Source organism: Pezoporus occidentalis, unplaced genomic scaffold (assembly GCF_034315485.1).
Source record: "Pezoporus occidentalis ecotype Australia unplaced genomic scaffold, CSIRO_AGI_Poc_V1 ctg147, whole genome shotgun sequence".
NCBI lineage: Eukaryota > Metazoa > Chordata > Aves > Psittaciformes > Psittacidae > Pezoporus > Pezoporus occidentalis.
Window position 1 is genome coordinate 1,333,850 of NW_026913284.1, and position 12,246 is coordinate 1,346,095.

The 12,246-nt window shown below is 57.0% G+C and overlaps 2 protein-coding genes across 2 annotated transcripts in view; one reads left to right on the plus strand and one right to left on the minus strand.

Moving 5' to 3' along the window:
- ABCC2 (ATP binding cassette subfamily C member 2) overlaps positions 1 to 12,246 on the minus strand; it is a 125,729-nt gene that overhangs the window by 72,306 nt on the left and 41,177 nt on the right. The window lies entirely within an intron of this gene.
- Positions 7,519 to 11,287, plus strand: GOT1 (glutamic-oxaloacetic transaminase 1). Its single transcript, XM_062610423.1, has 9 exons — positions 7,519 to 7,744; positions 7,996 to 8,177; positions 8,724 to 8,847; positions 9,039 to 9,151; positions 9,349 to 9,453; positions 10,013 to 10,163; positions 10,298 to 10,463; positions 10,592 to 10,734; positions 11,020 to 11,287. Exons 1-9 carry the CDS (start codon positions 7,630 to 7,632, stop codon positions 11,157 to 11,159), a joined length of 1,239 nt encoding a protein of 412 aa, XP_062466407.1. The 5' UTR covers positions 7,519 to 7,629; the 3' UTR covers positions 11,160 to 11,287.

Below are 12,246 nucleotides of genomic sequence, written 5' to 3' on the forward strand. Positions count from 1 at the left end.
CCGGTGGGACAGGGACAGGCAGGACTGTGAGCAGCAGCAGCTGCCCCATTGCACCCAGTGCACACACTGATGTTCTCCCAAAGCCCCACATTCCTGATGGGCTCTTCCCGTGTCTCCTTTCTCCTGCACCACTGTGCTCCCCACTCCCAGGTTCAGGGCATGAGTGCACATCCCTGGCTGGGGGCCTGGCTCCTCAGCAGGCTTCTGGCTGGCTGGGGACTGTCCTGGAAAGGCAGACGGTGGCAAAGCCGGTGCTGGGAATTTGGGGTTATTAGCATGGTGCAGACGTGGGTCGGTGGCTTATGCTGTGCATTGCTCTGATGCTGGTCCCTGCCCCCGGGCTGTCTGTCACAGGGGCTTGTTTAACCTTCTTTGCCACAATATCTCGCAGTCTTTAATCTGTTTATCCTGGTAACCCCGCTATGAGGTGAAGGATAGTTATCCTCATTTCAGAGGTAGGGAACTGAAGGGATTCTTTTCAAATGTAGATCAGTGTTTAATGATGCAGAGATAAAGATTTTAAAAACACGCCTGAGACAACAGGCATATGGTGTGTAACCGAGCTGGGTGTTTCTGCAAATCCCATTAAGCACCTCTGCCTTTTTCAGCTGGTGCTATCTCAGGGCAGAACTGGCACAGGGATCCACAGAGCTGCCAGGTGGGCTTCAGCCTCCCAGGGTCCTCAGTTGCATTTAGAGCTGAAACCTAATGTTTGTTTGTGCTGCAAGTGTGGGTATAAAAGTGTAAGGCTGGGAATACAAGGGGGTGCTTGTGCAGCATTCCTCTGGCTGTGCAATACAGGCAGCACCAAGGCCACTGCACCACTGGATGGGAGAGCAATCACAGCAAGCTCTTGCTGCTGTCACTGCTTGGGAAATGGAAATCTGCAGTAGATGCCCTTAAAAACCCCAAGCTGTGGTTTCTGTGCAGTGATCCCAAACAGAGATGTCACTGACTGCCACGCAGGCCCTTCCCAGCAGCTGGCCGGTGGGGTTTGGTGCAGGTCTCCCTGCTGCCCCCAGGCAATTGTTGCTGTGCTTGTGGGAATGCGGTGGCTCGGGCTGTGCGGAGGTCAGTGCCTTTGTCTTGCTGCGGGGAGTTTATCTCTGCGGATCTTGCCTGCTTTCCTGGGTCAGGCTTTACCCCCGCTGTTATCAGCAAATGCAGGAACAGCCCGGTCCAGAGACGGCTGCATAGGAACCTCTCGACCCCCTTGCAGGGGGAGGCAGCACTCTCACATCTCTTCCACAATAATGGGCACAGGCCAGGCCAGGGCCTGAGGGCCAGGGATGGGACATGCCATGTCCTGTGCTTGCTGTTCCCCCTGCACCACCTCAGCAGCACCATTCCCATGCACCACAGCGGTGCAGGCAACAGGACAGCAGCATGTCGGGAGCAGCCCCATGCTTGCAGCATGGTCATGTGTTTTGCAGTGGTGACTGGAAGCAGCAGTGAAGGAGGAGGCAGCAGAGCTGGTGGGACCCTTTCTGCTCCCACCTCCCATTGGGTCCTCCACCCTAAACACAGAGGGGACAGATCCCCAGTGGCAGCACCAGCGGCACCAGTTCCTCCTTCTCTGCCAGGCTGCTCCATCCCAGTGCAGCTTCCCCTTTTCCAGCAGCCCCATCCGGACCCATCCAGCTGTCTTCACAAACCCAAACCATTAGCATTTCCTGCTCAAACATTTCCAATAAATAAATGAGACATCATGCCACAAGCCCGCAAGTGACCCAGAGGCGGGTTTGAGGCCGGGATGGACAGGACCACCCAGCACCCGACCCCCTGGCTGGGCGCCAGCCCTGCCTTTGTTTGAATTCCCGGGTGAGTAAGCACTTGGCTGACGCCAGCCAAAACACTGTAAGAAATTATATTTTATATTAAATAAATTGTTTTCAGTAAATCTGTTCCTACAGCAAAGTCCAGAAGCTACCCGCAGCACCGGGCTCCCTGCAAGGGAGCGGGAGTCCTCTTTCCTGGCCCCATCCTGGCTGTGCTGGGCACACACCCTGCCCAGAGAGGTCCAGCTGGGACTGGCTGTACTGCAGATGCCTCCTTCTGACTGGGACACGTCGGGTGTCTCTGTCCTGAGGCATGAACCAGGCTCACTGGTGAGGGATGAAAGGCTTGGGCACGGGGTTTGCTCTCTCCAGGAGCTGCAGCTATTTCCCCACATCAGACCTCCCAAAACCAGCTTCTGTGGCTGTGTAGAAGTCCGTGCCTTGACATAGCAGTGTCTGTCCAGCCGCCTGGGGCTGGGGATGCTTGGCGACCTACAGTCCAGTCTTCCATCCATTGACCCTCTGCACCCTTGGCAGACCATCTTTAATGCACCAGGGTACCTGGTGTCAGTGCCTGGGCAGGTCATGGTTCATGGGCTGGTCTCCTGGCATCTGCCAGCATTTGCTGAGGCAAAAGGAAAAATTAAGGGAAAGCAGGTCTCTGAAACACCTTTTTACCAGTCAGTGGCTCAATCCATGGCAAGCACCATGATCAGCCCATCCCTTGCCCCAGACAAGGCCAGCACTCCTCTGGGTGCCTGTGCTCCTCCTGGATGCCTGAGGATGCAGAGGAGGTCAGCATGGCCATGGAGTAGGTCCTGAGTGGTACATGGACTGCCCTGGGACTGGAGGGACATGAGGACTGATGTGCAAAATGGGTTTCAATGGAGAAATGGTGAACCTCTGGCTGTGCCCAGGCAGCAGCAGTGGCAGGAGAAGTTTGAGCCTGACTGGGTTGGCGGATATGCTCCTTTTTGGGATGCACAGGCTTTGTCCTCAGTGCTCCGAGCTGCTCTCTGGTTTTCAGCTGTAGGCAAAGAAGATGGATTTGGAGCTAACCAAGCTCTGTCATGGTGGCAATTAGGAAAAATACCAGGAATATAGCTCCGAGTGATTTTTACTTTTTTTTAAACTATATTGTACTGAAGTCAAAACCTCCTGCAGGAACATAATGTTTAAAGGCACAATTTTGCTGTTGAAATTTTCTGAAGCATTTAAAGAGGTTGAAATGTTCTTTGAAAGAGAAGATGTAAATACTCCACTCTGGAAGTCTTCATTCAGTGGGGTGTTATGCGTCGGCATTATAAAACTCCAGAAACTGAAATACAGTGGAACCACATTTTAGATTATTTGTTTCATGGAGAAACTATAAAGTATTTTCTGATTTTGAATTATTTCTTCAGGGCTTCTGCCTTGGTCAAGGGAAGTCCCTGTTGCTCCCACCTATAGAAGCTGAGAGAGGAGGTGGGCTGATGGGACAGGCAACCACCATGGGCACAGTGCAAAAGCAAGTGGCTACCGAACACCCCTATGTTTACCTGCAGCTCAGCGGAGCAGGGACTGATTTTGTTTGGTGCCAGTGGGTGAAATTCGTGGGAACACCCATGGGGCGGTCCATGGGCACTGCCCATCACCAGCCATGCTGAGGGCTGAGCTGCTGCCGGTGTCCCGGTGCAGCAGGAACACAGCAGCGGGGCCCCTTTGCAACCCCTGACGGTGCCCCTCGGCAAGACCTGCGGCCCCGGCTGCCACCAGGGCTCGGTGCCTTCAGCACTTGCAGGCGCTGACAGACGAACCCGGCGAGGGGCTGGTGGGGGCCGGAAACTCCTGATCCCTCTTTATCTGCCCCTCGCCCTGCTCTCTCATCTTCCCGTCACGCTCCCTGTCTCGCCTGGTATCTCATGCTCCTATTCCTGTGCCTCCCCGGCTGCTGGGAACTGCCCACCCTTTGCAGAACCCTGTGGCGAGGCACTGGCCCTGGGCTTCCCTATCTCAGCTGCACTGTGGGGTCCTGGACCTCCCACCCCGGGACCTGCTGGGCTTGCTGCCTGCAAGAAGCAAGGGGAGGCACCTCAGGTGCTGGGTCTGCAGGAAGAGCATCAGCCACAGCGGCAGGCTGGGATGGGGCTCTGCAGCTGTGATTTATTGCAGGTTGGAGTCAGAGGAGAGGATCGAGCCCAGCTTGGCATCGTGCACTGAGGAGGTCAAGGAGGCTTGCTGCTGTCTTGCCCAAACATGCCAGCTGCTCCCGGGCTAGGGTCCAGCTGGATACCAGCTAAAAACCAACCACATGCCTTTCACTTGGCTCTCCTGGCATCCGTGATCCCCATCACTTCATTGCAAACCTATTGCCCCAGCTGGGCAGGGTGGCAGCCGGGGGGGGGGGGGGGTGTGTCAGGATCCACAGTTAATGTAGCTGCCCCTAAATGCACTGCCAGAGATCAGCTAATCTGATAATTACAGCTACAAAAGCCATTTAGACAAACCATGACCTGACCCCGGGAGCTTGGAATGAAAACATTTTACCCTCCTCTGTCTGGATCCTGCACTGAGAAAACATCTGTATTCTGAAGGTGGCTGGGAAAACAGTACCCGCTGGAAACAGCTGCAGGTCTGCTCCCTGCCTGCATGCTGCCTCAGATGGGCAGATGGGCAGCGCTTCAGGCAAGGCAGCCTAAACCCCTACAGTGATGCTGGGATTGAGGGTGCCCCAGCGCTGGGCAGGGCTTTTTGTCAAGGAAGAAGATGAAGCAGAAGCCAGAGAGGTACAAGAGTGGATCTTGTGAGGGTGAGAGAAAGGAATGGGGTGAGTGGAGCACACCTGCACCCTCCCAGAAAGGTTTTTCCCAAACCCCGGTGAGGCTCAATGGGGGGGAGGACAGCACCTGGTCCTCAGTGGTCCCCGCATCCCTGCGGCAGCCTGAGCTGGCTGCCAAGCACCCCTGCCCCTGGCTTCCAGGAGGGGCTGCGTGCGGGGGGCCATGCGTGTGTGTGGCGTGGCAGTGCATGCCCAGGAGGGCTCTTTGCTCCAGGTAAGGTGTGCAAGCCTTTTTGCTGAGTGGCAGGTCATTGCTGGCTGTCAGTCAGAGCCAGGAGATGAAGGGAGGGATGCCTCAGGGCTGGCTCCCATGTTTCTTCTGCTTTTACATACATTTTGGTGGCACCCTTTGTGTAGGCTGTGCAGATGAAAGCTCAGGGCCAGAGGGATCTTGCTAACGCACAGCCACCCGGCTCGGGGGCCCGGCGGCCTCCTGCTTCTTGCCTGTCTGTCTTGTTCCTGCAACTGTTCCCAGTGGAGCCCCACTGTTCCGCCAAGGGCAGGGGACACCAGCCAGGCTGGGGGCAGCCAGGCACACCAGCAGGTAACTCCTGCTGGGTCAGCAACCATGGCCTCATAGGCACAGGCAGTGGCATAGATGCTCTGCACCGGCTTGGCAGCACAGAGCTCGTGCTGCTCAGGAGCCCATGAGGAAGGCAGTACTGATATGGGGAAGCTGCATTTTATCCTGCAGCCAGCACTGCTCAGCCTGCTCTGGCAGTCCCAAGCAGCACCTTGGTGCAGCCAGCTTGGCAGGCAGCACCCCTGCGCCTTTGTGATTTCCCTGCTCTGCACTGGGAAAAAGCTTGGCCATATCCCCAAATATCCCAGTGCACTTTGGAGAGCGGTAGGATTAGAACCCAGTAAGTGCAGTGAGAACCGGCCAGTCTGGGGACTCCCCAGAACTTCTGTCTGCTCCAGAAACAGGATACACTAAGCAGCATTGGTTAGATTTTCCCATTGCAGCATCTCATTACTGCAGTGCTTTACTTCTTGTGAGCAGAAAAAGTGACTCACCCTGTGGTGGGCTACCCCCATTTACCTCTGATGTCCATGGTCTCATCAACTGCTTCCCTGCTCAGCCCTGCAGCATTTCTCACTTAGCATTATCCACAGCCCTCAAGAAACCCAAGCACTCTTTGTACAGTTGGGGTTAGGGTTAAGGTTAGGGTTAGAGTTAAGGGTTGAGTTAAAGTTAAGGGTAGGGTTCAGAGATGCCCTCACAGCAGCTTGACAAGGTAAGGTGTTTGCAGGGGTCCACAGCTATTGCAGCAAGCAGACAAGAACCCTTTCTGGGTTTCCATGCAGCCTTTTGTCAAGGTCTGATAGAGGTTTTACCTGAGTTGGGCTAAGAACCTCACCAGGGCTTTGGCCTAGCACTACAGTCTTGCTCCTCTGCCTTTCCCATTACACTGTTTTCTTGGAAGGCAAAAGCATCGGCATGCTGCTGTGCCGCCGGGCAGCTCTGCCTCTTCCCTGCTGTCATGCTAAGCAGAAAGTGCACTGGGCAGTTCTTCCAGGTGCTGCCCGGAGCTGGGGAAGGGAAGGCTGTGCCTCCGGGCTCCCTCTCAGGCAGCCGGGCTGTGGAGCCACTTTCGGCTGGGAGAGGGGCGAGGAGCCAGACTGGTTTTCAGAGGGATCTTGGCTGGGTTAACAAAGGGAGTGTATGACACAGTTTGTCTGCAAAAGCTTTTGGGGACAGCATGGCCTGTGGTTTATGTCACGAGGGGCGGGGGGGGGGGGGGGGGAGGGTGGGGGGGGGCGGCTGTCGCGCTGCCGGGGCTGTTACTCGCGACGACCTTCCCGTTTCCCTGGAAGCCTTTCCCAGATGCTGCAGGATCGAGGGCGGATTCCCACAAACTTCAAAAGCCGCCCGAGGCAAGCGGCGGTTCCTAACGGAGCCGGTCACGCAGCGACCCCTTCCCCGGAGACCCGTGGGGGCACCCGCTGGTGGGATGCTCGGGCAGCCCCGGGCCACCTCCCGCCTGTCCCGTCCTGTCCGGAGCCGGTGGCGCCTTGCGGGGCAGCTCCCTGCGGGGGCCGCACAGGGTTGGCCGGCGGCAGCAGCGCGGTGCACGGACCGGCTCTGCCCCCTGCCGGCACTGCTCGGCACAGCCGCCGCTCCCACGCTAACTGGTGACCCTGGACGCTGCCCGCGGGCCAACGCAGGGGCTGACCCGCCAATAGCTTCTGGTGAGAGGGGAGGCACCCGCCGGGGACCCACGGGCTCGAGGGTCGCAGGTCCGCAGGCGGGTGGGAGCCGGGACCGTGTCGTAAAACCCAGGGCAGCCGCTCTGGAGGATCCCCGTAACTGCCTTGGGGACCAATCCCCACCCGGGCACGTCCCTCCTGGCACCTTCCTGCACCTCCAAGACCTGCGCCCCCAGGCACGGCCCTCCGGGGCCTGTCGTGCACCGCAGGGCTGACCTGCACCCACATGTGTGCTGCACCCCAGGGGCCCTTCTGCGGCCCGTGACGGGCCTCGAGCACTGCACCCCCGAGCACTGCCGCAGAGCAGCGCTGCCTCGGGCACGGTATCCGCCGCGGCACGCCGTACCACGGGCATCGCACCCTGGGACCCCGCACCACGTCGCCGCAGCTCCGGAACCCACACACACCGGACGCCGCACCGCCTCTGCACGCTGCGGCCCCGGGTACGGCGCCACCCGCGGGCAGGGACCCAGCCCCGGCCGCACGCCGGGCGCTCGCCGATCCCCCGCGGCGCAGCGGAGAGGGTGGAGCCGAGTACAGGGGTGTCGCCAGCCGCCAATAGGCAGCGCCTGCGTCCCCGCGCCGCTGACGTCACCTGACGCGGCCACCGCGGCCGTCCGGCGTCCCCGCCGCAATTGGCTGCCCGCGCTCCGCCCGAGGGGCCGCAGGGCCGCCACTGGCTGGCGGTTGCGGGTGGGGCCGCCGGCGGCTCACTGATTGGCTGCGGCGTGCGGCGGCTCCGCCGGTGAAGGTGAGCGTCTCCTCCAGGCGCCGTGCGCCACCCGTAACGAGCCGGAGGGGACCAGCGTGGGTCGCGCCGCCATGGCCGCCTCCATCTTCACCGCCGTCCCCCGCGCCCCGCCGGTGGCCGTCTTCAAGCTCACGGCGGACTTCCGGGAGGACGGGGACTCGCGAAAGGTCAACCTAGGCGTTGGCGGTGAGTCCGCGGGCTCCCCGGGCCCGGCGGGGCCCCTTCCCGGCCGTTGCCCTTGCGGCGGTCCCGGCACCTGCTGGAGCGGCAGTGGCGGGCCCCGGGTCCGAGAGGTCACCGGGTCGCGACGAGCGCCCGTTCGGGGGCTGGGCGGGCAGCGGGTCAGCTGCAGGCGTCAAGGTCGTGGGGGCGGCCCGTGTCCGCCGGCCGCGTGTGTCCGTGTCGCGGGCCCAGCACGGCGCTCCCTTTCCCGGCAGCCTACCGCACGGACGAGGGGCAGCCATGGGTCCTGCCCGTGGTGAAAAAGGTGGAGCAGATGATCGCCAACGACAACAGCCTGAACCACGAGTACCTGCCCATCCTGGGTCTGCCCGAGTTCCGGGCCAATGCCTCCCGCATCGCCCTGGGTGACGACAGCCCCGCCATCAAGGAGAACCGGGTAGGTGGTGGGCAGGGGGTGAGACCGATCCTTCCTGAGAGAGCCACCGAGATCCTGGGGTTGTCTTTACAGCACAATGAGCCCAAATGTGCAGACTAAAGGCATTTTGGCAGGATTTGGGGATTTCTCTGATGTGTTTTTTACTGGTTGTAGGTTACCTGATGAACCCATGTACTTGAAGCTGTTTGTAATTTTGGGGAAAGACTGAACGTGTGCTGAGACTGGAATTTGTTTTGTTTCCTTCATCCTTTAACAGCTGCCCCACGGGAAACTGAAGTTGGACAACAGACGACCTTTCCTGAAATAAGCTACTAGCTGGGAATCTGCTCTGTGCCAAAAAGTAACAGGAATAACTGAAGTCTATTTATAACTGTAGAAAGTGTCAGGATGGACCTGTGCTTTGGAGGAGGCTGAAGACCACTGGAAGGGAATGTTGTCCTTGCTGGGGTGACCCCAGGGAGCACGTCTGGCATCCTTCTCTTGCTCTCTCTGTTCTCTGCACACTGACAGTGAGGTTGACCCTGCTGGCACCTCTCTCTGTTGCAGATTGGAGGTGTTCAGTCCTTGGGCGGGACGGGTGCTCTGCGTATCGGCGCAGAGTTTCTCAGGCGGTGGTACAATGGAAACAACAACACAGCGACCCCGGTCTACATCTCCACTCCGTCCTGGGGTGAGTGCTGTTGGTAGTGCTGCTGCCTCCTTGCAGGGAGCCCTGTGGGTCGGTTGGTGACGGGACCATGGCTGAGTTCCTTGCAGGCAGTGAGAGAGGTCTGCTTGTGGGTAAAATGAGATGCTGGGGCTGGATGAGGTGGCTTGCTGGAGGTGGGGCCTGCTTTTCTGAGAAGTGGTTTCTTTCCTCAGAGAACCACAACTCTGTGTTTGTGGATGCTGGCTTTAAAGACATTAGAACCTACCACTACTGGGATGCTGCCAAGAGGGGTCTGGATCTCCAGGGGCTGTTGGATGATATGGAGGTGGGTAAAACTGGTGTGGGATGGGCTGAGCTTGGTCCTGTGCTGTCAGGAGCTGGCTGGGCTCTTGCATGCTGTGCCTGGAAGTGGATCTCTGCAGAGACTGTCAGTGGCCAGAGCAGCTCAGGGCATCTCCCTTTGCTGTGGGTGCCCAGTCTCATCTCTGTGTATGACCAAGATCTACTTCACTCTCTCCTCAGAAAGCCCCAGAGTTCTCCATTTTCATTCTCCATGCCTGTGCGCACAATCCAACGGGCACAGACCCTACTCCTGACCAGTGGAAGCAGATTGCTGCTGTTATGAAGGTATGGGCTGCTGCTGGGGCTAAAGTAGTGCTGGGGGGGACAGATAGCTCTTGAGCCAGCCAGACCGCTTGCATCCAAAATGAGCTGTACAGAATGGCATGAGTTGTGGCAGGAGCTGGAAGAGTCCTGCAGGTCAGGTGTTGAAGGAAAAGGCTAATAGGATGCTGGTTGCCTGTGTTCAGAGAAGTATCCCAGTTCTGCTTATGCTTCCAAGTTCTTACTTTCAACTCTGTGGTATGAGCTGCAGTGAGGGTTCTCATGCTGGAAAGATTACCCATGGGCACCTGCTTTTCACAGGTGCTGGATAATAGGATATAAGGTGGTGCATCTCTTGTGCCTGTGTCCTCAAATGCATTTTTTTCCTGCATTTTGTCTTTTAGTCTTCCTATTCTTTTACCCCAGTAGAAAGAAAATATCACAGTCTGGTGTTGCTGGACCATTTTTCTTTTGTATTCATCCAGAAGCTCAATGGTCATTTTTTCCCTCCTATGGGGACAGTAGGGGGTAGCGTGAAGATTGTGGGGAAGAGGTTTCCCTCTAACACTGTTCCTCCTTGCAGCGCCGGTTCCTGTTTCCATTCTTCGACTCTGCGTACCAAGGGTTCGCCTCTGGCAGCCTGGACAAGGATGCCTGGGCTGTGCGATACTTTGTCTCCGAGGGCTTTGAGCTCTTCTGTGCACAGTCGTTTTCCAAGAACTTTGGGCTCTACAGTGAGTGTCTGGCAGTAAGCTGGCCCAGTAGCATCATACCCAGACAGATGGGGCTGGCATGCTGGGGGTGGGCAGAGCTCTGCTTTGTCATGACGTGTGGGACCAGTGGCTCACATCTCTTGTCTTGTCCACAGATGAACGTGTGGGGAACCTGACTGTGGTGGGGAAGGACACAGACAATGTGCAGCGTGTGCTTTCACAGATGGAGAAGATTGTGCGCACCACTTGGTCCAACCCTCCCTCCCAGGGAGCACGCATTGTGGCAACTACGCTTTCTTCCCCACAGCTCTTTGCTGAGTGGTAAGTGTTGCTAGGGACAGTGGGAGAGGGAAAGCAGGGGAAGCTGTCTCCCCGAGTGCCAGGCTTGGTCAAATGGCTCCCAACTGGATAGGTGCCTGTCCTCACTCTCTGCTTCCTGCCTGCTGCAGGAAGGACAATGTGAAGACGATGGCAGATCGTGTCTTGCTGATGCGCTCAGAGCTCCGGTCTCGACTGGAGGCCCTTGGGACCCCAGGCACCTGGAACCACATCACAGAGCAGATTGGCATGTTTAGCTTCACAGGGTTGAACCGTAAGTACCAAGTGGCCTCGTGAAGGGAGGACTGGGTGAGGACAGTTTTGGTGGTGGTGAATTGGGCTGAAGCAGTCCAGGCAGGAATCTCTCAGGGACCACACTGGAGTCCTGGCATCACTGCCTCTCTGGGTAGGCAGGGATGAAGCATCAGACAGCATTTTGGTGGCCAGTGCTCCAAGTTTTCTGCTTGTTATGAAAGATCCAAGCAGCCCTGACTGGTTCTTTGGGCTTTTCTGAGCTGTGGGATCACTGCTCTGACCTGATGTCCAATTGTTTCCCCAGCTAAGCAGGTGGAGTACATGATCAAGGAAAAACACATCTACCTGATGGCCAGTGGACGCATCAACATGTGTGGCCTGACTACGAAGAACCTGGACTACGTGGCCAAGTCCATCCATGAAGCTGTCACAAAAATCCAATGAAGCACATGAACAAACAAACTTACATGAAGTCACCAAAGCTGTAGTGCGTAGTCTGTGTCTTTTGCTGCTCATGGCTTGCCTTGACCCGCAGCTCTTGGGGTTTAATAAAGATGGGACGGGCAGCTCAATCAGGGATAATCATCTCTTCACCTTTTTGAAGTGCCCCTTATAATATGGTAAGCCAGTGCCCCCAGGAGGGTGGTGGCAGCATTAGCTGCCTTGGCTCTTGTTTGACTGACAGCAGCCTGGCCTTCAGGCACTTAGAGCTGCATCTTTAGCACATCTAAATCAACTCCGTGTAACTGATCAGTTTGATCTAGGTGAAGTCTGGTGCCAGTGCAATGTGCTGTGGGATAACAGCTCAGTTGGCTGGGATCTCATATGGCTTGTGAACTAATGTCACTCTGTAGTATTTTGGGGAGGAGTGAAGCTGTTGCTGTTGTGTGTCCCCCCCCTTGGAGTTCTGAGCCTTATGCGAGCAAACATTCGTAATCGTGATTATTGCTTCTTTGTGTTGCTGACAGAAAATTAAATCTCCTCTGAACACTACCCCTACCTTGTGTAACGTGCCTTCAGGCTGATCTAATGTCTTCCCAGGCTGTGGTTAAAGCCTCAGCAGCCTGGTTTGTCCACTGGTTCTTACTCAGTTGGTTTCAAGGCTCTCCCTTTCTCCCTCATGGTGTGTTGCATCTCTGATGGTTATGGTTGCTACTAATGAGGCACAGTCCTATTGGGAAAGTGTATCTGGGAGCTCCCTGTGAGTACACAAATCTGACCGGGTCCTCCCATATCCCCCTTGTGTTCCTCTTTCTGCTCCCCTGCCCTGTGCTCTTCAGCTTGTTCTGGCTGTGCTTGCTTTCTGGATGGTCATGTGTTGCCCAACCATCTGGCCATCCCTCCCTGGCACAGAGCTCCTGGCTTGCTTCTGATGTGCTGAAAAGTGGATCTTTTCCTCCTTATCAGCAGGCCCCTGATGAACCACCACCTACTCCTCCTGGCTTCAGCGGAACCTGCCAGCACCAGCCTGTTTCTGGCACAGAAAAAGAGCTGGGACCATCTGTTTCTGCTCTCTGCAGTCACTCTTTGC